The sequence below is a fragment of the Pelophylax lessonae genome, assembly GCF_965119305.1.
Source record: "Pelophylax lessonae genome assembly, chromosome: 2".
NCBI lineage: Eukaryota > Metazoa > Chordata > Amphibia > Anura > Ranidae > Pelophylax > Pelophylax lessonae.
The window spans coordinates 733,325,568-733,353,259 of record NC_138769.1 but is presented as its reverse complement, the minus strand read 5'-3'; the positions used below and the strand labels follow the sequence as shown (position 1 = coordinate 733,353,259).

The 27,692-nt window shown below is 47.2% G+C and overlaps 1 protein-coding gene across 1 annotated transcript in view; it reads left to right on the top strand.

Moving 5' to 3' along the window:
- Positions 1-456: 456 nt before the first annotated feature.
- LOC309547573 (solute carrier organic anion transporter family member 2B1-like) overlaps positions 457-27,692 on the top strand; it is a gene marked incomplete at both ends in the record, with an annotated part of 123,255 nt that continues 96,019 nt past the window's right edge. The window contains 5 exon segments of the mRNA XM_082247444.1: positions 457-507; positions 509-559; positions 562-589; positions 592-605; positions 13,745-13,849. Of these exon segments, the coding sequence (XP_082103570.1) occupies positions 457-507; positions 509-559; positions 562-589; positions 592-605; positions 13,745-13,849 (249 nt within the window).

The window sequence follows — 27,692 nt, the reverse complement described above, 5'->3', positions numbered from 1 at the left end:
TCAACATTGGCTGTGGTGTTGGATCATCCTTTAGATGTTCTACCAAACTCTGCAATGTCACCAGTATATGCTGTGGTGTTGGATTATCTGTTAGATGTCCTATCAATCTCCGAAATGTCACCCTACTCTGTTGATGTCACAAGAACTAGCTGTGGTGATAGATTATGTAATACGTAGATGTTCTACCAAACTCTCTAATATCACCCCACTCTATGAATATCATTAGAACCAGCTTTGGTGTCTGAGTTCAATTCTTGCAGCAATTTCTCAGACTTTGACCACATAGCCAGCTATGGTAGCTCTATTGACTGAGAGCGTAGTAATTCAGGCTGGGGTGGTTGTGTAACTAGAGCCCTGAGTGGTATTTATTGATAGAGTTGTATAACCTCCAGCCTGTAATACAGAACGCGCTCTTTGTGGCCCGGAGCTACAACCTCTGGTTGGCTGGTGAGCTGAATGCTGCATGGCTGGTTTATTGAGTGTTTAAAGGTTATTGAGCTTCTAACAAAAAATAACAAGTGTACACAGGTTATCTTCAATGAGAAGGCAGACAGGAGTCGTGTGTATTGTCCTCACCTGGGTGGCTCTCTGAGGAATCTGTTGAGGTAATATTTGACGAATAACTTTATTATCTAACAATATCTTCTGATCTTCACACTTATTTGGATAGCTGGGACACGGTAAGTGAAGAGCTAGATACATCTTCCTGATATATTGCAGCTTACCTGTCCTGTTTAGGTTTTATTCCTTTATTGGTGATTCTGCCAGTAACACACTTGATGTCTTAGGGTGACAAAGCGTACTCACTACCCTAGAAAAGCACTACAGAACACCACCCCCTCTGTGCAGTTCACAGAGAGAACTGGAAACAATGCTATTGGGTAGGGGTGCACAGGCAGAGAACATAGGAAGATTTTGGTTGGATGAACAGGTAACTTTTTGCACTTATTAACCACTTTACCACCGGAGGATTTTGCTGTCTTACGTCTGGGCCGCTTTTTGCGATTCGGCACTGTGCGACTTTAACTAACAATTGCGCTGTCATGCAACGCCGTACCCAAACTAAATTTACGTCCTTTTTTTCCCACTTTTGGTGGTATTTGATCACCTGTGCGATTTTTACTTTTTGCGCTATAAATAAAAAAAAGAGCGACAATTTTGAAAAAATAACAATATTTTTCACATTTTTTTATATAAAATTCCCCCCCCAAAAAATGTTAAAATCTACATTTTTTATCATTTTAGGCCAATTTGTTTTCTGCTACATATTTTTGGTAAAAAAAAATCGCAATAAGCGTATTTTGATTGGTTTGCGCAAAAGTTATTGCGTTTACTAACTAAGGGAAATATTTCTGTCGTTTTTGGTGTTTTTTTTTTAACGAGTAATGGCGGCGATCTGCGATTTTTTTTTGCGGGACTGCAACATTGCGGCGGACAGATCGGACACCTAACTGACATTTTTGACACTTTTGGGGTTACCAGTGACATTAGTGCTATAAATATGCACTGTTACTGTAAAAATGACACTGGCAGGGAAGGGGTTAATTTTTATTGGTGATCAAGGGGTTAATGTATGCCTGGTGCTTACTGACGTGTGTGGGGGGGGGGGGACTATGTGACACAAGGACATATCGCAGGTTCAGCTATGCTGAACCCTGCAATCTGACCCTGCCTGTCACTTAGGAGATGAAGCGGGCGGATCTCCACACTCGATTCCCCGACGATCGGGGAAGAGCGGCGGTGATCACCGCCACTCCTCCCCTGGCCCAACTCCCGCTGTGACTGAATACAGCGGGAGCGAGCCACCGGCGGCACGCGCGCGCCGCCGAGAGAGGGGAATGTCTGGCGATGTAGACTGTCTGGCGACGTAGGTCTTCGTCGCCAGACGTTACGGAGCCACTTTGCCGCAGTAGAGCTCTAGTGAGCAGCGGTAAAGTGGTTAAACAAATATAAGAAAATGATTCCAATGGTGTATTTAACAGACCAACAAGGAGAAGTAAATTCATTGTTTATAAAGAATCAGAGACAAGTGACAGCTGAAAGGAACCATGTGGTCCATCGAGTCTGACTCTTTTTTGTTTACTTTCTTTTTTTTTTTTTTTTAGCATTTTTGAGTATAGATCTACAGCTGTGTCCAAAAGCTTTGAGAATGACACAAATATTAATTTTCACAAAGTCTGCTGCTTCAGTGTTTTTAGATGTTTTTGTCCGATGTTACTATGGTATACTGACGTATAATTACAAGCATTTCATAAGTGTCAAAGGGTTTAATTGACAATGACATGTAGTTTATGCAAAGAGTCAATATTTGCAGTTTTGACCCTTTTTTTTCCAAGACCTATGCAATAAGCCCTGGCATGCTGTCAATCAATTTCTGGGCCACATCCTGACTGATGGCAGCCCATTTTTGACTAATCAATGGTTGGAGTTTGTCAGAATTTGTGCTCTTTTTTGGTTTACCCACCTCTTGAGGATTGATTACAAATTCTCAATGGAATTAAGGTCTGGGGAGTTTTCTGGCCATGGATTGGAGTTTCCTGGCCATGGAATGGCCAAAATTTTGTTCCCCAAGCCACTTAGTTACAAAGTTACATAGCTACATAGTTAGTCAGGTTGAAAAAAGACACAATCTCACAAACTTTGCTAAGCCATCTAATAACTCTTGGACTCTTGAACTCTTGGGGATCTCAGGGACCACAGACATGAAATCATCACTGTTTTCCCAGACTTGATCTTGAGGTTATGGGTAACTAACGGCATTCCCTGCACCAGTGAGGAACTCTCTGTTCACCTATGGATCTGATCAATGCAGACGTCATTCAGGAGGAATGTGGGGGGAGCTGGGAGGAAATCCTAATATTGGTTGAAGCCATTAGATGTGTCTTTTTTCAACCTGACAATGTAACCATACAGGTTATGTTGAGAAGGATCCAATGGACTTGAGTTTGGACCAAACTCAGGAAGAAGCTGTCACTCTTGCCCCTTGCTGCCAAAACAATTGCAGCCTGGGCTTTCCTCGCTCCACAGCTGCATGTATACAAGAGGGTTGGGAATCTTAAGACATCATTGACCTAATATTAGTATAATGTTTTTACGACGAGCATCTCTGTCCATTGTAATGTTAGCTGTGGGCTGGGGAATACTCCACCCACTGCTCATTGGACGAGGAAACCAAAAAAAAACCTATTCCTCACCTAATGTCCTACTTGGAATAAATGGCTCTACAATATTAGACTGTGTTTGCCCTATAAACTATATATTTGGCTGTTGGGGTGTAAAGGAGGTTTTTGCATGGCTCTGGCAACTGTCCTGAAACAAGGACTAATCCTCTTAATTTTGGGACATGGGATGGAATAAGATATGTGAATACCTGCTGTTCTAGGAAGTCTTTACTGTGCTACATACTGATTCAGTTGGAGGGCTTTTAAATTCCCGTAATTCCTTCTCATAATAAACTGTTTGGTAAATTGTCTCAACTGGACCCAAATAGGGATGAACTCAGGTTTGGTCCAAACTTCGGTTCAGACCCAACCTGGAAATAAGTTTTCACTTTTGTCTTTTGCTACCCAATCAAATGCCGCCAGGGCGTTCCCCATTGTTCAGCTGCACGTATGGGTGGAGAATCTGAAGACAACATTGACCTAGTATGGCCACATGGCTAAATGAGGTCAATGTCATTGACCCAATATGACCATGTTGCCATATTAGGTCAATAGTGCCACAAGCATCCTTGTCCATTGTAATGTTAGCTGCCAGGTGTGGAATACCCCGCCCATAGCTCATTGGACCAGGAATACAAATGCAAGCCTATTCTCAGTCCAATATCCTACTTAGAATAAATAACTCCATAATATTAGACTGTATTTGCATTATATTCTTTATTGTACATGGGGCTGTTGAATGAATGATTTGCATGGTTCCACCCACTGTCCTAAATTGAGGAACAATCCTCTTATTTTAGGATATGTGATGGAATAAGACAAATTAATACTTTCTGTTCTAAGATGGCTTTACTGTACTACGTACTGATTTGGTTGGAGAGCTTTTTGATTTCCATAGTCCCATCTCATAATAACCTGTATGGTTATATTGCAGGCATCACTAAATGCACCTGCAGTCATGCCTTTTAGGTGCCTTCCTACACCCTGGCCTCCACCACTGTCATTCTCAAGGCAGGGCAGAGAGCGGGAGGAAGGGGGATAGCAATGAGAGAGCGGGAGGCATAACCACACTGGATGGAGGGTGGGAGCGGGAGCTGCATAAGTTTACTTTCTAGATTAACTAGCAGGTGATTGGTTGCTAGGGCACCGGGCAGCCCTAGCAATCGATAGCCAGCTTGGTAATAGGAAAAGTTAACCTCAGAAGCCCCCTGCTCCTCTCCTCCATCCATTATTGCTGTCCCTTCTGGCCACTCTTTGCCCTGTGTAAGGTAGGCAAGAAGATATGGTTGTGAAGGGGGGTGCAGGGAGGCAGGTGGTGACGTGAGTGTGGCAGTGCTATGTGTATGGGGGGTTATTTAAAGGGGGTTGCAGATGTGAAGGAGGCAAGGCACATTATTGTGGCGGGAGGGGGGGGAGGTGATTTGAAAGAGGCAAAGTGCTGTACGGGGAGGGTAATGTAAAGGGAGGCAAGTGGAGGGGGGTGTAAGGGGGAGTAGTGCTATATGGGGAAGATGTGAAGGGAACCAGTGATGTGGAGGGGGGAGGGAGATGTAAAAGGGAGGCATTTCTGTGGGGGGGGGAGATGTAGGGGGGGATGTAAAGGGGATCAATCATGTGTGGGGGGGGGGGTGATGTAAAAGGGGGGCAGGGCTGTGGGGGGAAGATGTAACTGGGGGTAGTGCTGTGGGGGAAGATGTGAAGGGAGAAGTGCTGTGGAGGGAAGATGTGAAGGAAGCAGTGCTGTGGGGGGGGGGGGGGATGTAAAGGGAAGCAATGCTGTAAGGTGGGTGATAGAAAAGGGGAGCCGTGCTGTGGGGAGGGGGGGAGATGTGAAGTTGAGCAATTCTGTGTGTGGGGGGGGTGATGCAAAAGGGGGGCAGTGCTGTGGGAGGGAAATTAAAAAGGGGAGCAGTGCTGTGGGGGGGTGATGTAAAAGGGGAGCATTGCTGTGGGGGGATGTAAAAGGGGGCAGTGCTGTGGGGCGATGTAAAAGGGGGGCAGTGCTGTGGGGGGATGTAAAAGGGGGCAGTGCTGTGGGGGGCTGTGGGGGGATGTAAAAGGGGGGCAGTGCGGTGGGAGGGGAATCAAAAAGGGGAGCAGTGCTGTGGGGGGTGATGTAAAAGGGGAGCATTGCTGTGGGGGGATGTAAAAGGGGGGCAGTGCTGTGGGGGGATGTAAAAGGGGGGCAGTGCTGTGGGGGGCTGTGGGGGGATGTAAAAGGGGAGCAGTGCTGTGGGGGATGTAAAAGGGGGGCAGTTCTGTGGGGGGGTGATGTAAAGGGGGGCAAAGCTTTGGGGGGGTGATGTAAAAGGGGGGCAGTGCTGTGGGGGGGGGGGTGACGTAAAGGGTTACATTGGACACTAGTGCCAAGGGGAAACTGATGTTAAGTGGGTGACTGGTGTGCAGGGGACTGAGGACACTGATGTGAGAACGGGATTGTGATATAAAATGAGGGGGGCTGTGATGGGAAGGATCTGAGACATCACACAAACATAAGATTTAGACTTCTGCTGGAATAAAATTTTATTAATCAGACCCCCATGGATTTTAATTCAATACTCCTGCTATGTGCCCCAATGGGACCCAAGTAGGGTTGAGCTTGGTGTTCCGGAGAAACCCAAATTCCAACCAAACCCAGAAGGAAGCAGCCACCCCCACCCACTGTTACCCAATCAACTGCGGCCTGGGCATTCCCTGCCCCACAGCTGCACGTATATAAAAAGGGGCAGGGGGTCTCATGACATCATTGACCTTATATGCCACATGGGTATATTAGGTCAATCAATGAGCATCCTTGCCCATTAAGTTGAACATGTCCAATGAGTCAAACTAAGCTTGTTATTCATCTCAGAAGCCCTTTGAGGTCATGGAGTTAATAAATGAATGTATATGTAGATCCTAACAATGAATGTCTCCTATTTGCTCTCTTTGGGTCCATTAAATACACCATTGGAAGCATTTTGTTATGTCTGTTTGAAAAGTGCAAAACGGTAAGAGTTGATCCTACAAGAAATCCAGTGAGCTTATAACTTCCTTGGCTCTCTGCACTGTTATTAATATTATTATTATACAGGATTTATATAGCGCCGACAGTTTACGCAGCGCTTTACAACTTGAGGGTAGACAGTACAATGTACACTGTACACTTTAATACAGTGGGAATCAGATGGCCCTGCTCATTAGAGATTACAATCTAAGAGGGAGGGTCAATTGATACAAGAGGTAATAACTGTGGGGGATGGGCTGATGGAGAAAATAAAAGTACAATGGTTAGGTGGATGCCAGATAGGTTTCTCTGAAGAGATGTGTTTTCAGGGATCGTCTGAAAGTAGACAAAGTAGGAGATAGTCGAACAGGTTGGGGTAGAGCTTTCCAGAGGATGGGAGAAGCTCGGGAGAAGTCCTGCAGGCGAGCATGGGAAGTGGTTACAAGCAGTGGTGTATTTTGGTTTTGTGCTGCCCTAGGCAAGACTAAAATTGGGTGCCCCCCCCCATGTAAATTTGCCCCACTCCTTCCTTTTAGATGGATGTGACTCCCTCCAAAATTTAAGGAATACAAGTCCCAGCATGAACCCCTGAGATCTCATGAGAGGGGGGGGGGGAGAGGGGGTGGGAGAAAGAGGGGGGTGGGTGAGGGAGGGAGAGAGCGGGGGGTTAAGTACAGAGAGAGAGGGAGGGTGAGCGAGAGAGAGAGGGGTGGGGATGAGAGAGAGAGAGGGGGGATGAGAGAGAGAGAGAGAGAGAGAGAGGGGGTGGATGAGAGAGAGGGGGAGGGTGAGAGAGAGAGGGGTGGGGATGAGAGAGAGAGAGGGGGGATGAGAGAGAGAGGGGGGATGAGAGAGAGAGAGAGAGAGAGAGAGAGGGGGGATGAGAGAGAGGGGAGATGAGAGAGAGAGAGAGAGAGAGAGAGAGAGAGAGAGAGGGGGGATGAGAGAAAGAGAGGGGGGTGAGAGAGAGAGAGGGGGGGGTGGATGAGAGAGAGGGGGTGATAAGAGGATGAGAGAGAGAGGGGGGATGAGAGAGAGAGAGGAGTGAGAGAGAGAGAGAAGGGGGGGGGTGAGAGAGAGAGAGAGAGAGGGGGTGGATGAGAGAGAGGGGGGAGGGTGAGAGAGAGAGGGGTGGGGATGAGAGAGAGAGAGGGGGGATGAGAGAGAGAGGGGGGGATGAGAGAGAGAGAGAGAGGGGGGGGATGAGAGAGAGGGGAGATGAGAGAGAGAGAGAGAGAGAGAGAGAGGGGGGATGAGAGAGAGAGAGGGGGGTGAGAGAGAGGGGGTGGATGAGAGAGAGGGGGTGATAAGAGGATGAGAGAGAGAGGGGGGATGAGAGAGAGAGAGGAGTGAGAGAGAGAAGGGGGGGTGAGAAAGAGAGGAAGGGGTGAGAGAGGTGGCTCTAGCAACCAGTGGCCAATAGAGTCTCAGGTGAAGGGGGGGTTGGCTTTTTTGCTGCCCCCCGGCAAAGTGCTGCCCTAGGCCTGGGCCTTGTCGGCCTAGGCCAATATACAGCACTGGTTACAAGGGAGCTAGAGAGCAAGAGGTCCTGGGAGGAACGAAGAGGAACGAGTTGGTTGGTATTTTGAGACCAGATTAGTGATGTAGCTGTTATCTCAAACAAATGGCCCAGTTAACGAGTTCTGTAGTCCAGCACACTTTCTCTCCTGGGTTGACAACCTTGCTCCTCCACAGATACAGCACTGTGAGAGTTGTCACCCTAGGATAGTAAGTGTGTTGTTGGCAGGATCACATGATATAGTTGCCTGTATCTAGTGATCAATGCAGTGGTAATGTATAGGGTGATCTCATGATGATGGGTGGGGGAATTTCCTGATGATGGCGGGCGGAGCAGGTCCATTACTATTGATGGTGGATTATAGGACTTCTGAGACCTGAAGCTTCCTGTGTATTTCTATGTACATTCGGGTTTAGCTGGTATAACAATGTAAAGCAGTGAGCGTGCTCTTCACTGGCGTTGGACCTTACCCCGCTATATCTTAGAATACAGCAAATGACTCATTGTGTACAAAGTAACTGGAGTAACCCCACCACTCTGCCTACAACAGTCACTCCGTAATGTTATTTCATTATATTTTTACGAGGAAATCAAAGTGCATTGACTGGAGCCCTGCCACTGCTCATTCACCTGGATTTAAAGGGCATGTCCACGGAACAGTGATCTTTTAGTTGTAGGCGGAGCCTGGTGGGCTGAGACAGCAATTTACTTTTTTTCAAACATAATCTCTCCACCATGATCCTCAACTCTGTTCCTGCATACCTGAGAGTTCTGTGGTTCCACCCACCTTTCTGCTCCTCCTGTTACATTTTGCATCGTATACATTTAGGTTAAAACCCAGCAGGGATGGTGGGAACCCCTCATAAAAGGCACAGCAGTTGTACAGACCCAGGAGCTCAGCACAGGGATGATGGGAACCCCCCCCCCCCCCCCCCATAATGGGCACAGAAGGTGTACAGACCTAGGAGCTCAGCACAGGGATGATGGGAACCCCCCATAATGGGCACAGCAGGTGTACAGACCCAATAACTCAGCACAGGGATGGTGGGAACCCCCCATAATGGGCACAGCAGGTGTACAGACCTGGGAACTCAGCACAGGGATGGTAGGAACCCCTCATAATGGGCACAGCAGTTGTACAGACCTAGGAGCTCAGCACAGGGATGATGGGAACCCCCCATAATGGGCACAGCAGGTGTACAGACCCAAGAACTCAGCAAAGGGATTGTGGAACCCCTCATAATGGGCACACAGCAGGTGTACAGACCCGGGAGCTCAGCACAGGGATGGTGGGAACTCCTCATAATGGGCACAGCAGGTGTACAGACCTGGAAACTCAGCACAGGGATGGTGGGAACCCCTCATAATGGGCACAGCAGGTGTGCAGACCCAGGAACTCAACACAGGGATGGTGGGAACCCCTCATAATGGGCAAAGCAGGTGTACAGACTCAGGAGCTCAGCACAGGTATGGTAAGAACCCCTCATAATGGGGACAGCAGGTGTACAGACCTGGGAACTCGGCACAGGGATGGTGGGAACCCCTTATAATGAACACAGCATTTGTACAGACTCAGGAGCAAAGCACAGGGATGGTTGGAACCCCTCATAATGGGCACCGCAGGTGTACAGACCCAGGAGCTCAGCACAGGTATGGTGAGAACCCCTCATAATGCAGGACCTCTGAAGCTCCATCAGGTTGGATGGGGAGCATTAGTGCACAGCCATTTTCAGATCTCTCTAGAGATGTTCAGTCGAGTTCAAGTCTGGGCTCTGGCTGGGTCATTCAAGGACATTCACTGAATTGTCATGTAGCCACTCCTTTGTTATCTTGGCTGTGTGCTTAGAATGGTTGTCCCGTTGGAAGATTTTCCAGTCCTGGTTTAGGCCCTTTCTGCGACACTGGGAAAATGGTGGGCCAGTGAAAAGCCTGAGGGTCAAGTATGATAAGCTCTCGGCTTATGTTGCCCCCTGTTTGAAAATACTTCGGCAGTGGCAAGTAACGGCAGGGGAGGTCAGATCTCTACCAAGGAAACGTATTGAGAAGCGGATCATGAGCTCTGTTTTTTGCGAACCACTGGCCTTAAGGGATTGCCCAAGCCTAGTTTTGGGGGAGGGTTTGCATTTGATTAATTTGGAGAGAATCCCAATGAAGTTTAGGGATCAGGCTTGGCTCACTTTCCATGGAAAACTATATGTGAAGGGCAACCTGAAGTTTCTCTCTGTGAGTGATCGGGGCTGCCCGAGAGTAGAGTGTGGAGGAGTGGTGGAGTGCATGGATCATTTTCTGCTTCAGTGCCCTTTTAATATAGAGGTGTACAAGAGGGTAGGGAGGGCTCGGAGTGTACCCTTCCCCCCCCATATAAGTTATGCAGAGTGGATGTATGGGACATTCCAGACTCTCTGGGATCATGATTTGGAAACACTTTTTTTAGTTAGTGTAGTAGTCCGTTATTTCACGTGGAGTGCACGGTGCCAGGTATCCTTACGGAGTAAAATCCTCCCTGTCGAGGTGGTGGTGAAGAACATTCTGGGTGAGGTTGGGAAGATTCTGGGTCTTGAGAAAGACAGGTGGCAGCAGGAGGCCTGGATAAAGGCGTGGAGAAATATCAGGACTCTGTAGCTGCTGCCTGTTGATCTCGGGGTGTGCGGCTTTTCTTTCTGTCCTTGCTTCACTCCCCCAGATTTTCAGATAAAATATATTTTTGATAAAAGGCTACATGCATGGTGACGGTGATGTTCCTTAGTCTGGCTCTCTCGTAGGGTTTATGCTGTGCGCAATTTGGTTTATTTATTATGTTCTTGTTCGTTTTTTTTTTTTTTTTTTGGTTTTGTATAGTTATATTCAATTATTTTGTAAATTTGCTATTTATTAATTTATTTATTATGGTTTTATTGTATATAAGTTGTTGTTTGTAAGATTTTTTCAATAAACAAAATTAACCCCTCATAATGGGCACAGCAGATGTACAGACCCGGGAGCACAGCTCAGGGATGGTGGGAACCCCTCATAATGGGCACAGTGGGTGTATAGACCTGGGAGCTCAGCTCAGGGATGGTGGGAACCCCTCATAATGGGTACAGCAGGTGTACAGACCCGGGAGCTCAGCTCAGGGATGGTGGGAACCCCTCATAATGGGTACAGCAGGTGTATAGACCTGGGAGCTCAGCTCAGGGATGGTGGGAACTACTAATAATGGACACAGCAAGTGTATAGACCCAGGAGCTCAGCACAGGTATGGTGGGAAACCCCCATAATGGGCACAGCAGGTGTAAAGACCTAGAAACTTAGCACAGGGATGGTGAAACCTCTCATAAGGGGCACAGCAGGTGTATAGACCCAGGAACTCAGCACGGGGATGGTGGAACCCCTCAAAATTGGCACAGCAGGTGTACAGACCCGGGAACTCAGCACAGGGATAGTGGGAACTCCTCATAATGGGCACGGCAGGTGTACAGACCTAGAAACTCAGCACAGGGATGGTGGAACCCCTCATTATGGGCACAGCAGGTGTACAGACCCAGGAACTCAGCACGGGGATGGGGGGTACCCCTCATATTGGGCACAGCTGTGTATTTTGCTAAAAAATTGCCAAATTCTTGACTTTGTGCTTTTACTTGCAATCTGGGGACGGAGTCTCTCTATAGTCAAAGGTTTTTTTCACCAAAAAATTTAGTATGATGCGGCACACCTATTTTTGGGCAGTTTCTCCCATTCTTCTTTGCAGGACATCTGAAGCTCCATTAGGTTGGATGGGGAGCGTCGGTTCACAGACATTTTCAGATCTCTCAAGAGATGTTCAATCGGGTTCAAGTCTGGGCTCTGGCTGGGTCACTCATGGACATTCACTGAGTTGTCCTGTAGCCACTCCTTTGTTATCTTGGCTGTGTGCTTAGAGTGGTTGTCCTGTTGGAAGATGAACCCTCGCCCAGACTGAGGTCCAAAGCACTCTGGAGCAGCTTTTTATCAAGGATGTTTCTGTACATTGCTGCATTCATATTTCCCTTGATCCTGACTAGTCTCCCAGTTCCTGCGGGATGGTATTGGCCAGGTGATGGGCGGTGCCTGATTTCCTCCAGACATGACACTTGCTATTCAGGCCATAGAGTTCAATCTTTGTTTCATCAGACCAGAGAATTTCGCTTCTCATGGTCTGAGAGTTCTTCAGGTGTCTTTTGGCAATCTCCAGGTGGGCTGTCATGTGCCTTTTACTGAGAAGTGGCTTAAGTCTGGCCACTCTACCATACAGGCCTGATTGGTAGAGTGCTGAAGAGATGGTTGTTCTTCTGGAAGGTTCTCCTCTCTCCACAGAGAAATGCTGGAGCTCTGTCAGAGTGACCACCGAGTTCTTGGTCACCTCCCTGACTAAGGCCCTTCTCCCCCGATCTTTACGTTTGACCAGACGGCCTGCTCTAGGAAGAGTCCAGGTTTTTCTAACCTTCTTCCATTTTCAGATGATGGAGGCCACTGTGCTCATTGGGACCTTCAATGCTGCAGAAATGTTTCTATACCCTTCCCCAGATCTGAGCCTCCATACAATCCTGCCTCAGAGGTCTACAGACAATTCTTTGGACTTCATGGCTTGGTTTGTGCTCTGGCATACGTTGTTAACTGTGGGACCTTATATAGACAGACGTGTGCCTTTCCAAATCATGTCCAATCAACTAAATTTACTACAGGTGGACTCCAATCAAATTGTAGAAACATCTCAAGGATGATAAGTGGAAACAGGATGCACTTGAGCTCAATTTTGAGCGTCATGGCAAAGGCCGTGAATACTTATGTACATGGGATTTTTTTTGTTTTTTTATTTTGTTTCTTTTAATAAATTTTCAAAGATTTCAAACAAACTTCTTTCAAGTTGTAATTTTGGGGGATTGTTTGTAGAATTTTGAAGAAAATAATGAATTTAATCAATTTTGGAGTAAAAGGCTTTAAGATAACTGTGACTAACTCACTCAGGACAGGGGCTTTTGGAGGAAGCTGCAGGCTAGCCTCTTGCCTACTGGCTTGTGAGGGAACACTGCTCTTTGTGGGGTGTATGCTGGAGTAATGCTACTTTGGATTCAAGTCCACAACACCCCAAGACACACCCAAGACTCTGGGACTCTAGGTCTAGAATCCATGTTAAAGGCCTAGCTGCCTATTGCCAATAGGGGACTGCTCTGCACAGTCAGACTCATGGCAGATGCTAATATCATCAGCTCAACCACCTGTCTACCACACATTGTTGATTGTGCTGATTAACTCACCTATTGTCTACTGTGGGGATGTGTTTACACTTATAGAAATGTGTATTGTACTTCATGAGCTCGATGACGGCATGTCTGCTAGTCAATTAGCTCAAGTTAATTAAATCACTGTCATCTATCAGTTGCGAAAGTAGAATATTGTTTGTGTTGGTTATTCCTTAGATATGTTAATTATATTCCTGTACACAATTTCATCTGCATATGATGTAATCAGGCACCTGACCTAGTCGGGTATATATTCGATGTAAGTTTGTTCAATAAATGTTCCAGATCTTCTACAAGCTATTCTCGGCTAGTTTTGTATGGGGGCGGCTAGAATATCTGATATCTATGTTCTAGACTGAAGAAAGCGGTATTTTGACGGAAGCACACAAGCAGATTGTCTGTCGCGGTTCCGTTACAACAACAAAATGTGGAAAAAGTGAAGCGCTGTGAATACTTTTTGGATGCACTGTATATATTTATATATATTTTTTTTTTTTTAAATATATAAAGTATTTATACATGAACATCAGAAAATAAACCCTTATGGGAGATGTAGAATGTCCAGTAATATATTCTGTATATTCAACTATGATACATTGTATCTTTTTTGTTTTCCGCAGAGAATACACAAACATTTATAACCATTTTTAAAATATTTCCAGCATGGCAAGAATTTCCTCATTTATTAAACTTTTTTTTCCTCTGATGTTTTTATATATAATTATATGGAAATGGAATTGTTCTTGTGATTCATCCTGCTGGCATCCACCCAAAATCAAAATATTCCTGCTGATTTGTCTTTCCCGATTCTGTTATAACCTGACTTTCTGTTTCTCTGCAGGACACAAATACAAAGGGAAAGATGACCGCAGGCGGACAAAACAATAATGCCGATCCCCAACCCATGAATACCGCATCCAGCCGTAATCCGCTCAATAACATCAAGGTAATACCGCCAGTGCGCACAAAGCGTCCTCACGACATCTATTGTTTATTTTATCACAAAGTTTATTTTACTTATTGATGGTTTTTCCATGAGAAGGTTCAATTCCTCTCCCTGAATATCTCTCAGCTGCTCACTTGCCATTTTTGGTGTTGTGTTTATTTAACTTTTTCTGGAGTTTAATTGTCGTAAATCAGTATTATTCATTAATTGGTTTATCTCCACCTCAAACAATAAAATGTTATTAAAAAAAAATAATTGGGTCGCCAGGCTGCAATGGCTGCTTCTTCTCTGTGCTATGCAGATGGTGTTAGTAGGGCAGTGGATGGTGTCAGTAGAGCAGTGGATGGTGTCAGTAGAACAGGGGTAGAGCAGTGGATGGTGTCAGTAGAGCAGTGGATGGTGTCAGTAGGGCAGTGGACGGTGTCAGTAGGGCAGTGGACGGTGTCAGTAGGGCAGTGGACGGTGTCAGTAGGGCAGTGGACGGTGTCAGCAGAGGCGGCTCTCTAATTAGGCAAATTAGGCGGTCGCCGAAGGCCTCGCAGTCACAGGGGCCTCGCGGCCGCCTAATATGCCGAGTTACAGAGCCGACTCTGAGGCTGGCAGCAGGGATCTCCCTGCCATCAGTACAATCCCGACTCCAAGTCCCGGCCAGTCTGTAAGCAGGAGAATCTGCTACGATTCGGGGCTGTGATCAGGAGCAGCTCACCGCGGAATGGGAGCTCACTGACATCTCCTGATCACAGCCAAATACTGGAGCCGCAGCGCTGACACTTCTCCCTCACAGACCACAGACGGGGGAGGAGAAAGAGCTGCTTCTGCTCCTCCTCCCGACCTCTCCACCTGTGCTTGCCCCGCCCACACTCCCCGACTGTTTTCATCTCAGAAGATGAGGTATGGGCGGGAAGAATTTGCAGACCAGGAACAAGAAGAGGAAAGATGGTGCCTGAGTCCTGATCCCTCCATCCATCCATCCCTTCCAGTGAGTACTCTGAACTAAGGGACACCCTTCCTCCATCTCTTTCCATTCCTTTCTTTCTTTTCTGTCTGTCCCCCTGTCTGCCCATCTGTCCCCCTGTCTGCCCATCTGTCCCCCTGTCTGCCCATCTGTCCCCCAGTCTACCCATCTGTCCCCCAGTCTGCCCATCTGTCCCCCAGTCTGCCCATCTGTCCCCCAGTCTACCCATCTGTACCCCAGTCTACCCATCTGTCCCCCAGTCTGCCCATCTGTCCCCCAGTCTACCCATCTGTCCCCCAGTCTGCCCATCTGTCCCCCAGTCTGTCCATCTGTCCCCCAGTCTGTCCATCTGTCCCCCAATCTGTCCCCCTGTCTGTCCATCTGTCCCCCTGTCTGTCCATCTGTCCCCCAGTCTGTCCATCTGTCCCCCTGCCAGTCTGTCCATCTGTCCCCCAGTCTGTCCATCTGTCCCCCAGCCAGTCTGTCCATCTGTCCCCCAGCCAGTCTGTCCATCTGTCCCCCAGCCAGTCTGTCCATCTGTCCCCCTGTCTGCCCATCTGTCCCCCTGTCTGCCCATCTGTCCCCCTGTCTGCCCATCTGTCCCCCAGTCTACCCATCTGTCCCCCAGTCTGCCCATCTGTCCCCCAGTCTGCCCATCTGTCCCCCAGTCTACCCATCTGTACCCCAGTCTACCCATCTGTCCCCCAGTCTGCCCATCTGTCCCCCAGTCTACCCATCTGTCCCCCAGTCTGCCCATCTGTCCCCCAGTCTGCCCATCTGTCCCCCAGTCTGCCCATCTGTCCCCCAGTCTGTCCATCTGTCCCCCAATCTGTCCCCCTGTCTGTCCATCTGTCCCCCTGTCTGTCCATCTGTCCCCCTGTCTGTCCATCTGTCCCCCTGTCTGTCCATCTGTCCCCCAGTCTGTCCATCTGTCCCCCTGCCAGTCTGTCCATCTGTCCCCCAGTCTGTCCATCTGTCCCCCAGCCAGTCTGTCCATCTGTCCCCCAGCCAGTCTGTCCATCTGTCCCCCAGTCTGTCCATCTGTCCCCCAGTCTGTCCATCTGTCCCCCTGTCTGTCCATCTGTCCCCCAGTCTGTCTTTCTGTCTTTCCCCCTCATGCAAGCACAAATCCTTCTTTTTTTTTATTACTATACAGACCAGGATCCCTCAGTTTCACTCCAGTTCTCCTCTACCCATCCCTCATCATTTACCCACTCCCCCCCTTTTTACCCCCTCCTCTTTCTCCCCTACCCCATGGTTCCCAGTCCCATCCCTCTCCTATTCATCCCATGTGGTTTCCACAGTACTCATCCCACCCACACAAGCAGCAGTAATAAGATGCTCGGCCTTGGGGTTCTTCCTTAACCTCTGCGAAGGGGGTGAGTGGGGCCTCATGTCTAAATTCTGCCTAAGGCCTCACAAAGCCTAGAGCCGCCTCTGGGTGTCAGTCAGTCAAGCAGTGGACGGTGTCAGTCGGACACTGGGCGGTGTCAGTAGGGAAGTGGATGTTGTCAGTAGGGAAGTAGACAGTGTCAGTATGGCAGCTGACGGTGTCAGTAGAGCAGTGGATGGTGTCAGTAGGGCAGTGGATGGTGTCAGTAGGAGACTGGGCGGTGGTAGTAGGGCAGTGGATGTTGTCAGTAGGGCAGTGGATAGTGTCAGTAGGGCAGTAAACAGTGTCAGTATTGCAGTTGACTGTGTCAGTAGTGCAGTGCATGTTGTCAGTAGGACACTGGGCAGTGTCAGTAGGGCAGTGGATGTTGTCAATAGGGCAGTGTATGGTGTCAGTATGGCAGTAGACAGTGTCAGTAGGGCAGTGGATGTTGTCAGTAGAGCAGTGGATGGTGTAAGTAGGGCAGTTGACTTTGTCAGTAGGGCAGTGTATGGTGTCAGTAGGGCAGTAGACGGTATCATTAGGGCAGTGGATGTTGTCAGTAGGGCAGTGGATGTTGTCAGTAGAGCAGTTGACGGTGTTAGTAGGGTAGTGGATGGTGTCAGTAGGGCAGTGGATGGTGTCAGAAGAGCAGAGAATGGTGTCAGTCAAGCAGTGGATGGTGTCAGTAGGGAAGTGGATGTTATCAGTAGGGCAGTGGATGGTGTCAGTAGGGAAGTAAACAGTGTCAGTATGGCAGTTGACGGTGTCAGTAGTGCAGTGGATGGTGTCAGTAGGGCAGTGGAAGGTGTCGGTAGGAAACTGGGCGGTGTCAGTAGGGCAGTGGATGTTGTCAATAGGGCAGTAGATAGTGTCAGTAGGGCAGTGGATGGTGTCAGTAGGGTAGTGGATGTTGACAGTAGAGCAGCGGATGTTGTAAGTAGAACAATATAATAGCACATGTTGTAAGTAGGGCAGTTGACGGTGTCAGTAGGGCAGTTGACGGTGTTAGTAGGGTAGTGGATGTTGTCAGTAGGGCAGTGGACGGTGTCAGTAGGGCAGTGGATGGTGTTAGTAGGGCAGAGTATGGTGTCAGTCAAGCAGTGGATGGTGTCAGTAGAGCAGTGGATGGTTACATTTGCCTGGATATGGGCATTAATAGGAATGTTCATTGAGTTTCTTCTTATTTTCTTTATTTATTATTGTCGGGAGCTCAAAAAAAAAACATTGTATAAATGGTATTTTTTCTAATAAGGCAAATATTATTGTATTCGACAATTCAATCAAAAGCAAGGTGCCTACTCTTGGCCCATCTCGTTAGCTAACCCATAGTGCTCTGGGAATCCTGTGTCGTTTATAAAGGGATTATTTGAAAAACAAAGATTGTATTTACTGTAAGTAGTAAAAAAACAAAGACATAAACTGTAACATCATCTTAAAAACTTATAAAACTATAAATAAATAAATAAATAATAAAATAAAAAATGTAGTTCCCTTTTAAAGTGTATTTATAGCCCAAACGTTGTTTTACTTCTGTATAGATTACGGAAGGGTTGGACCCTCTGTCAGGTTCCTATTTCTGTCTATGTTCTCTCTGGGGAGGGGGGATCCTGTCTTTTTCTTTTGGTGATCACTGCCGCCAATGGTTCCCAGAAAGTAATGGGAAATCCCGCAGTTTAGAGTTGTCACCAGAACAATGTAGACACCTTGTCTGGTGACAACTGTCTGAGATGGGAAACCACCTGGTACCTTTTTTGGCTGCTGTCCAGATTGGCCCTAGTATGTATGTAGACATGTAAGATAGGCACCTTAAGCTGCAAGCTTCTTGAAGTCAGGACTGATGTGTATGTAAAGGACTGCAAAATTGTGTTCATTCTTAATTGAAGCATAGTAAACTGTGTTTACTATGCTTCTGTTTGTGAATGAACACAAACACTATACAGAGCTTTCTGTTCAGAAAAGAGCTGAGGAATCACTGTCCAAAGTCCATTTTCACCATCTCAAAAGTGAGACATCAAGGGTCTGTTTAGCCCCCTGATATTTCACTAAAGCCCCCCAATAGGGCTCCTAAAAAAATGCACAAACACATATTGTAAAAAAATAATTAAAAAAAAGAATACATTTTAAAAATATAAAAAAATAAAAATAATAAAGAAATAAAAAACTACTGACACTGTCCACTGTCCTACTGACACCAATCTCTACTCTGCTGACACCATCACTGACCTCCTGACACCATCCACTGACCTACTGACACCATCCACTGCCCTACTGACACCATCCACTGCCCTACTGACACTGTCCACTGTCTTACAGACACCATCCACTGCTCTACTGACACCATAAACTGCCCTACTGACACCATCCACTGACCTCCTGACACCATCCACTGCCCTACTGACACCATCCACTGCCCTACTGACACCATCCACTGCTCTACTGACACCATAAACTGCCCTACTGACACCATCCACTGCCCTACTGATACCATCCACTGCTCTACTGACACCACCCACTGCCCTACTGACACCATAAACTGCCCTACTGACACCATCCACTGCTCTACTGACACCGACCACTGCCCTACTGACACCATCCACTGCCCTACTGACACTGTCCACTGTCTTACAGATACCATCCACTGCTCTACTGACACCATAAACTGCCCTACTGACACCATCCACTGCCCTACTGACACCATCCACTGCTCTACTGACACCACCCACTGCCCTACTGACACCATCCACTGCCCTTCTGACACCATCCACTGCTCTACTGACACCATCCAGTCTCCTACTGACACCATCCACTGCCCTACTGACACCGCCCACTGCCCTACTGACACCATAAACTGCCCTACTGACACCATCCACTGCCCTACTGATACCATCCACTGCTCTACTGACACCACCCACTGCCCTACTGACACCATCCACTGCCCTACTGACACCATCCACTGCCCTACTGACACCATCCACTGCTCTACTGACACCATCCACTGCCCTTCTGACACCATCCACTGCCCTACTGACACTGTCCACTGTCTTACAGATACCATCCACTGCTCTACTGACACCATAAACTGCCCTACTGACACCATCCACTGCCCTACTGACACCATCCACTGCTCTACTGACACCACCCACTGCCCTACTGACACCATCCACTGCCCTTCTGACACCATCCACTGCTCTACTGACACCATCCAGTCTCCTACTGACACCATCCACTGCCCTACTGACACCGCCCACTGCCCTACTGACACCATCCACTGCCCTACTGACACCTTCTACTGCTCTTCTGATACCAGGGCTGGCCCAAGACATTGTGCTGCCTGGGTCCATGTTGCCCCCCCCCCCTCACCCCCCCAAAAAAAAAACACACCCACTAAAAAGCCCCTGCATCAATTATTTTATATCATGATAGTTACAACTAAAATTTAATTTATCATGAAGTCAAATTTACATGCACCAGTGGTGGTGGTGGGGGGGGGGGGGTTCAGACAGAAGCAATGGTGGTGGTGGGGGGGGGGGGGCGGGGGGTTCAGACAAAGGCAGTGGTGGTCGTGGGGGGGGGGGGGTTTCAGACAGAGGCAGTGGTGGTGGGGGGGGATCAGTGGCACTGGCACTTACTTGCTCTCAGTGTCAGTCGTGCCTCCAGTGATGCTTCTTCCAACATGGGGTCACGCTGTTGGCCGTCAGCTGGTCAGCTGACTTTCTCCTCCAGTTTCTGCCTCCTGTCCCAACATGGAAACTGTCTGCAGCAATGGAGGGAGCTGCAGAGAGAATGGGTGGGCGGTCCACTGTGTGGGTATGGCAGAGAGTGTTCTGCCGACTTCTATCATTACCTCTAACAGCAGCGGTGCCGGACTCCCCCCACCACAGCAGTGGGGTGGGGCAGGGAAAGCTGAATGGGGCAGGGCAAGCTGGGCTGGGCAGTGTGGGTGTGCCCCCCCCCCCCCCACAGTGTTGGAACTCTAGGGCCCAGTCGCAATTGCAACTGTTGCGACCCTGGTAGTTCCGCCACTGTCTTGGGCATCAAGACTCTCCAAGTGCTGAAGAAATGACACTTTGCTACAATGTAAAGTAGTGAGTGTACAGCTTGTATAACAGTGTAAATTTGCTGTCCCCTCAAAATAACTCAACACACAGCCATTAATGTCTTAACCGCTGGCAACAAAAGTGAGTACACCCCTAAGTTAAAATGTCCAAATTGGGCCTAACGTGTCAATATTCTGTGTGACCACCATTATTTTCCAGCACTGCCTTAACCCTCTTGGGCATGGAGTTCACCAGAGCTTCACAGGTTGTCACTGGAGTCCTCTTCCACTCCTTTATGACGAAATTACAGAGCTGGTGGATGTTAGAGACCTTACGCTCCTCCAACTTCCTTTTGAGGATGCCCCACAGATACTCAATAGGGTATAGGTCTGGAGACATGCTTGGCCAGTCCATCACCTTTACCCTCAGCTTCTTTAGCAAGGCAGTGGTCGTCCTGGAGGTGTGTTTGGTCGTTATTATGTTGGAATATTGCCCTGCGGCCCAGTCTCTGAAGGGAGGGGATCATGCTCTGCTTCAGTATGTCACAGTACATGTTGGCATTCATGGTTCCCTCAATGAACTGTAGCTCCCCAGTGCCAGCAGCATTCATGCAGCCCCAGACCATGACACTCCCACCACCATGCTTGACTGTAGGCAACACACACTTGTCTTTGTACTCCTCACCTGGTTGCCACCACATGCGCTTGACACCATCTGAACCAAATAAGTCTATCTTGGTCTCATCAGACCACAAGACATGGACCCAGTAATCCATGTCCTTAGTCTGCTTGTCTTCAGCAAGCTGTTTGCTGGCTTTCTTGTGTATCATCTTTAGAAGAGGCTTCCTTCTGGGACGACAGCCATGCAGACCAATTTGATGCAGTGTGCAGCGTATGGTCTGAGCACTGACAGGCTGACCCCCCACCCCTTCAACCTCTGCAGCAATGCTGGCAGCACTCATACGTCTATTTCCCAAAGACAACCTCTGGATATGACGCTGAGCACCTGCACACGAATTCCTTGGTCGACCATGGCAAGGTCTGTTCTGAGTGGAACCTGTCCTGTTAAACTGCTGTATGGTCTTGGCCACTGTGCTGCAGCTCAGTTTCAGGGTCTTGGCAATCTTCTTATAGCCTAGGCCATCTTTATGTAGAGCAACAATTCTTTTTTTTCAGATCCTCAGAGCGTTCTTTGCCATGAGGTGCCATGTTGAACTTCCAGTGACCAGTAAGAGAGAGTGAGAGCGATAACACCAAATTTAACACACCTGCTCCCCATTCACACCTGAGACCTTGTAACACTAACAAGTCACATGACACCGGGGAGGGAAAATGCCTAATTGGGCCCAATTTGGACATTTCCACTTAGGGGTGTACTCACTTTTGTTGCCAGTGGTTTAAACATTAATGGCTGTGTGTTGAGTTATTCTGAGGAGACAGCAAATTTACACTGTTATACAAGCTGTACACTCACTACTTTACATTGTAGCAAAGCGTCATTTCTTCAGTGTTGTCACATGAAAAGATAGAATAAAATATTTACAAAAATGTGAGGAGTGTACTCACTTAAGTGCGATACTGTATGTGTGTGTGTGCTAAAATGTATCCAAACACAAAAAAAAACGAAATGTAATGCACGGTATCCTGTCTGTACCAAGAGAGGTGGCTGCATTAGATTTATTTTTTTCAGGCTTTTTACTTTATTCTCGAAAGTTGATCCAGCCAGTAATTTACTTTGATGTGAGGGGTGTACTCACTTTTGTGAGATACTGTGTATGTATATATATATATATATATATATATATATATATATATATATATATATATATATATTTATATATATACAGTATATATGTGTGTGTGTTTGAGCTTTGGGGCTCACACCTGTGAATGGCAGTTACAGGATTTGCTACAACAGGCAGTTGTCTATGGAGGATAAATAAGATTACATACTGTACATAGCAGGTGAAGTGTTACACAACCTCATATGTAACATATAGCGTGCAAGAAGGAAAAAAACACACACATACAACAAAATCTGCTAATTCATGTAGAGGATCCCACGGACCCGAGGCAAACCCGAGCGGTCTGTGTGCACTTCTCCATACCAAGCTGTCATCCTATTAGCAGTGAATATCATTAATACATGGCAGAGTTCAGGAAGAATGCTGCCCTGCTGGTCCTGCCAGTTCATGTAGAGAATGTTGAGCCATTTAGTGTTATTCAATCCTGAATTAGCACTTTTCACCACTATGTGTGTTTTTTTTCTTGCACGCTATAAGTTACATTGTGTAACAATATGTAACTATATGTTAGCAGACATTAAGTCCCAGTTCACACTACCGCGACTTGTCAGGCGACTTGGCTGCCTGACAAGTCGCGGTCCATTCAGTGCTATGGGAACCGTTCTAATAGGAGCGACTCAAGTCGCTCCGACTTAGAAAATAGTTCCTGCACTACTTTTGACCGAAGTAGGAGCGACTTGCATTGACTTCCATTATGTGAAGTCCGTGCAAGTCACGCCGAAGTCGCGGTGCACAGCGACTTCACTAGTCGCCCCCGAAGTCGGATCGCCATAGTGTGAACCAACACTTATGGCTGTGTGTTGAGTTATTTTGAGGGGACAGCAAATTTACACTGTTATACAAGCTGTACACTCACTACTTTACATTGTAGCAAAGTGTCATTTCTTCAGTGTTGTCACATGAAAAGATAGAATAAAATATTTACACTGTAAGAGTCTGTTCACACTTTGAAGTCGCCCGTGCAGCGCAACTTCAGCGCGGCTTGCAAACGACTTCTCATCATAGAAGTCAATGGAAGTCGCTCCGACTTTGCCAAAAAATAGTGCAGGAACCTTTTTATAAGTCGGAGCGACTTGAGTCGCTCTGATTAGAATGGTTCCATTGCACAGCATTGGGAGCTACTTGTCAGGCGACCAAGTCACCTGACAAGTCGGATTAATGTGAACCGGTGTTCCGTGAAAAAACCATACCCGTGAGAAAACCATACCCTCGTCACTTCCGGAGGGTATGGATTTCTCACGGTAGTTTAACTTGCGGCGGTTACATTATAACAGCTCCTCTGCATCTTGCCTCATGTCCGCTCCTTCCCCTGTCACTTCCCTGATCTCGGTTAATAAATATAAAAGCGGATCACGGAGCACAGATCGCCGTCACTTACATTTTATACACCCGCCGCCGCTTTTATATTTATTAGGGGAGATCAGGGAAGTGACAGGGAGAGGAGAAGAGATGATTGATGTTGCAGCAGAACTGTTTTAATTTTTCCGCCGCAAGTATTAGTGCCGTTAACATATCATACCCTCCGAGCATGCGCACTTGTGATTTTCTTTCTTCTTCAATTACGTCTCCGGGGCTCTGAGCATGCGCTCTGCTGCGCTGCTCTGCTGTTTCAGACCGGAAGTGACGAGGGGTATGGTTTCTTCACGGGGTATGGTTTTTTAACGTTACACCGGCTCTTATACAAGCTGTACACTCACTACTTTACATTGTAGCAAAGCGTCATTTCTTCAGTGTTGTCACATGAAAAGATAGAATAAAATATTTACAAAAATGTGAGGGACTTTCACTTTTGTAAGATACTGTATGTGTGTGTGCTAAAATGTATCCAAACACAAAAACAAAATGTAATACATTGTATCCTGTCTGTACCTAGATGTGGTGGCTCATTAGGTTTATTTTTTTCAGGCTTTTTACTATATTTTCGAAAGTTGATCCAGCCAGTAACTTACTTCGATGTGAGGGGTGTGCTCACTTTTGTGAGATACTGTGCGTATATATATATATATTCATATATATATATATATTCATATATATATATATATATATATATATATATATATATATATATATATATATATATGAATATATATATATATATATATATATATATATATGAATATATATGAATATATATATATATATATATATATATACGCACACGTGTGTTTGAGCTTTGGGGCTCACACCTGTGAATGGCAATTACAGGATTTGCTACAACAGGCAGTTGTCTATGGAGGATAAATAAGATTGCACACTGTACATAGCAGGTGAAGTGTTACACAACCTCATATGTAACATATAGCGTGCAAGAGGAAAAAAAAAAACACACACACATGCAACAAAAACTGCTAATTCATGCAGAGGAGCCCACAGACCCGAGGCAAACCGGAGCGGTCTGTGTGCACTTCTCCATACCAAGCTGTCATCCTATTAGCAGTGAATATCATTAATACATGGCAGAGTTCAGGAAGAATGCTGCCCTGCTGGTCCTGCCAGTTCATGTAGAGAATGTTGAGCCATTTTAGTGTTATTCAATCCTGAATTAGCAGTTTTCACCACTATGTGTGTTTTTTTTTTTTTTCTTGCACGCTATAAGTTACATTGTGTAACAGCAGGGCTACTAATAGAAATCGTGGGGCCCCATACTGACTACATGACAGCCCCCCCCCCCCCGAAGAAAATAATAAAGCCATATTTCAATAAGAATACAATAAAATAATTATCAGCAGACACAAATCCAACATAACTCACATAGTTAATGCTAAATCTAAAAGATGAAACTGAGTTGATAAATAAATCTCTGTGTGTGAATGAGGTCTAATGCCCCGTACACACGTAGCGATTGTCGGCCGTAAATATTCGGCCGACGACCGATCGGCCGATTGTAGGCTTGTTAGTATGATGCATCCAACAGCCGACAGCGCACTTTCGGCCGAATAGAATCTGATGTGCATGCTTTAAAATTTTTGTAGGCAGACACCAGAACGGCCGATTGTTCGCCAGTCAGTACAGAATTTGGCCAACAATCAGCAGAATTGCAAGACTGGGCATGCTCAGAAAAGAAAAAACACACGGAAAGTTAACCATCACATGACATCACTTCTGCAGTCAGCTGTTGTTGGCCAAAAAAAATTTGTGTGCAGTTTTTTGCAGTTTTCAACAGACATGACAGCCCTGGACAAAAGACGGCCGATCGTTCGGCCGGAGATCGGTACGTGTGTACGGGGCTTTAGGGTCCTTTTACATGGGTTTTCCACCTGGCGGACTCCACTGATCCCTGCTGAGAAGGCGGATGACAGGTACCTCTCCGCTCTGTGTGCAGAGTATGGATCGACCGATTATCGGCAAAGCCTATATATCGAGGGCCGATATGCACTTTCCCCGATATATCAGAATCGGCCCCTGAGATTGCCGATATTTCGGGAAAGTGCTGTACCAGAGTGATGCCTGCAGCTAGAGACATCACTTCGGTACCGGCGTCCATAGCCAACGTTCGGCTGTCTTGTAAACCAACGTTCGGCTGTCATTACAAAGAGCGGGAGGAGACGTCCCCCCCGCCTCCTTGAGCGGCTCGCCCGGGTCTCCCATCCCACCGGGAGACCCGGCAACCAGCCTGCACGGCCGCCGAAGACCCGAAAACTCAACGTCATGATGTCACTTCCGGGTACTCGGCGACAGATTTAAAAAAATGACAACATTCAAAACAGCCAAACTTGGCGTTTTGAATGCTTTTAAGTACAGAGGAGGGGTTTGGACCCCCAGATCCCTCCACAAGAGTACCTGTCAAGAAAAAAAAAATTAAAAAATCTTTTATTTTTTAAATGTACAAAAATATCGGCGCATATCGGCCGATACCGATATGCATTGGCCAAAATATCGTTATCAGTATAGAAAAACCAATGTCGGTCGATCGCTAGTGCAGAGACAGAGCTGTCAGATTCCCGCTCTCCTCTATGGGAGATCGGATGAAAACGGACCGCCTGTCCAATTTTATCCGATCCGATCCGAAAATAGGGTTTCCATCTATCTGGACTTCACGGGCAGGATCGGATTTATAGAAGCGGGTGTCAGCGGACATGGCACCGCTGACACCCGCTGCTCCATAGGGCATACCTCCCAAATTTTTGAGATGAGAATGAGGGACATCTATTAGAAAAAGTATGTCGCCATAGGACACACCCCCTGCCACGCCCCCTTAAAGGAGAATTATAAAAAAAGATCAGTTAAAACCACAAGTGCTTTTTTTTTTTTTTTTTTTTTTTTTTTTACCACTACTATTCCTTTATACTGGCTTTTGAAATTTACAAATGCAGCAATTTAGAAATTGGATGAGAGGCACTGGGAAACTTTTTAAAAGCTAAAAAGTGCATTTTATAAGTGCAACTATATGGATCAGACCAAATGAGGGACAAATGAGGAGGAAAGAGGGACAGAGGGAATTTGTTCCAAATCAGGGACAGTCCCTCAAAATCAGGGACAGTTGGGAGCTATGCATAGGGGTGCATGGAGCATCCGATCAGATCAGAAAGCCCGTGTGAAAGGACCCTTAGGGGTTCAGGCACATGGGAGCTGTGGTCTGTACAGTGTGAATCAGTTAGTTCATTTATGTGGTCCCCTGGATCTGTGCCAAAGCTGAAGGTCCCAATTTTAAAGGCGTGGGGATGCAGGCAGGGGCTGACGGGCAACTTTTGGCCCAGGGGGCAAGTACAAACCAGAGGCCCATGGTGCAACGACTCGGCCCCCCCCCCCCCTTCCACTCTCTCTCTTCCTGGCCTCCTCCTGACCCCCATTCCAGGCTGAAGCTCCACTCCAGGTACTCTCTACTAATCGAATCAAGGTTCCCCATCTGGCCAGCAAGAGGCAGTTGGAGGGAGCTGGGACAGCTCGGTCAGGACTGCCTGGGGGAGGAGAGTCTCCAGTGGGGCATGGAACTGGCCTCTGCCCAGAAACAGTTTACACCATCCATGCTGGGGGGGGGGGGGGGAGCTGCACTTTTTCCCTGTCTTCACTCAGTAGGTAAGTGGCGGGGACTTTTTACTTCTCTTCACCAGGAATCCTTTAGGCATGTCTGTGGCAGAAGCAGTGCAGCTTTTTTAGGGGGCATCAGAGCAGCCCAGGGGGGCAATTGCCCCCCTGCCTCCTGGGCCAGTCCTCCCCTGGATGCAGGTGTACAGCCTGAACACAGACAATGTGCATTTGGGGACCACTCACCGGATAACCTGTAAAATTAGGGCCTGCGGCTGTGTTCATACAGGCACTACATACCCATAGAAGGTCAGGTGGCTCCAACCCAACCCCCCTCCTTCACACAGCCAGCATACCTGTGTGAATGAGCCCCTAATTATATTTTTCAATTTTTTTTTTAACAACCCTGTTGAGAAGAAGCAGTCTTTGGTGAAAAATTATTATGGCAGACTTACCTGAAAAAACTGATTTCTCCAATGGTGTGCTGTCACTACTAAGCGAGATTCCATCTGGTCTTCTCTCTGGGTTCTTGGGCTGCAGTCGTTTGGCCAAACTGCGATGATGTAACTCACATGCGTGCGTGCGAGACTCATGGTCAAAGCACAGCTCTCTTAATGGATGGTATGCCGTCCATAGGCATGCGCACAGGGTGTGCTGGATGTGCCTGGGCACACCCTAATCACCCTGTGCGATGCAGATTCCCCCTG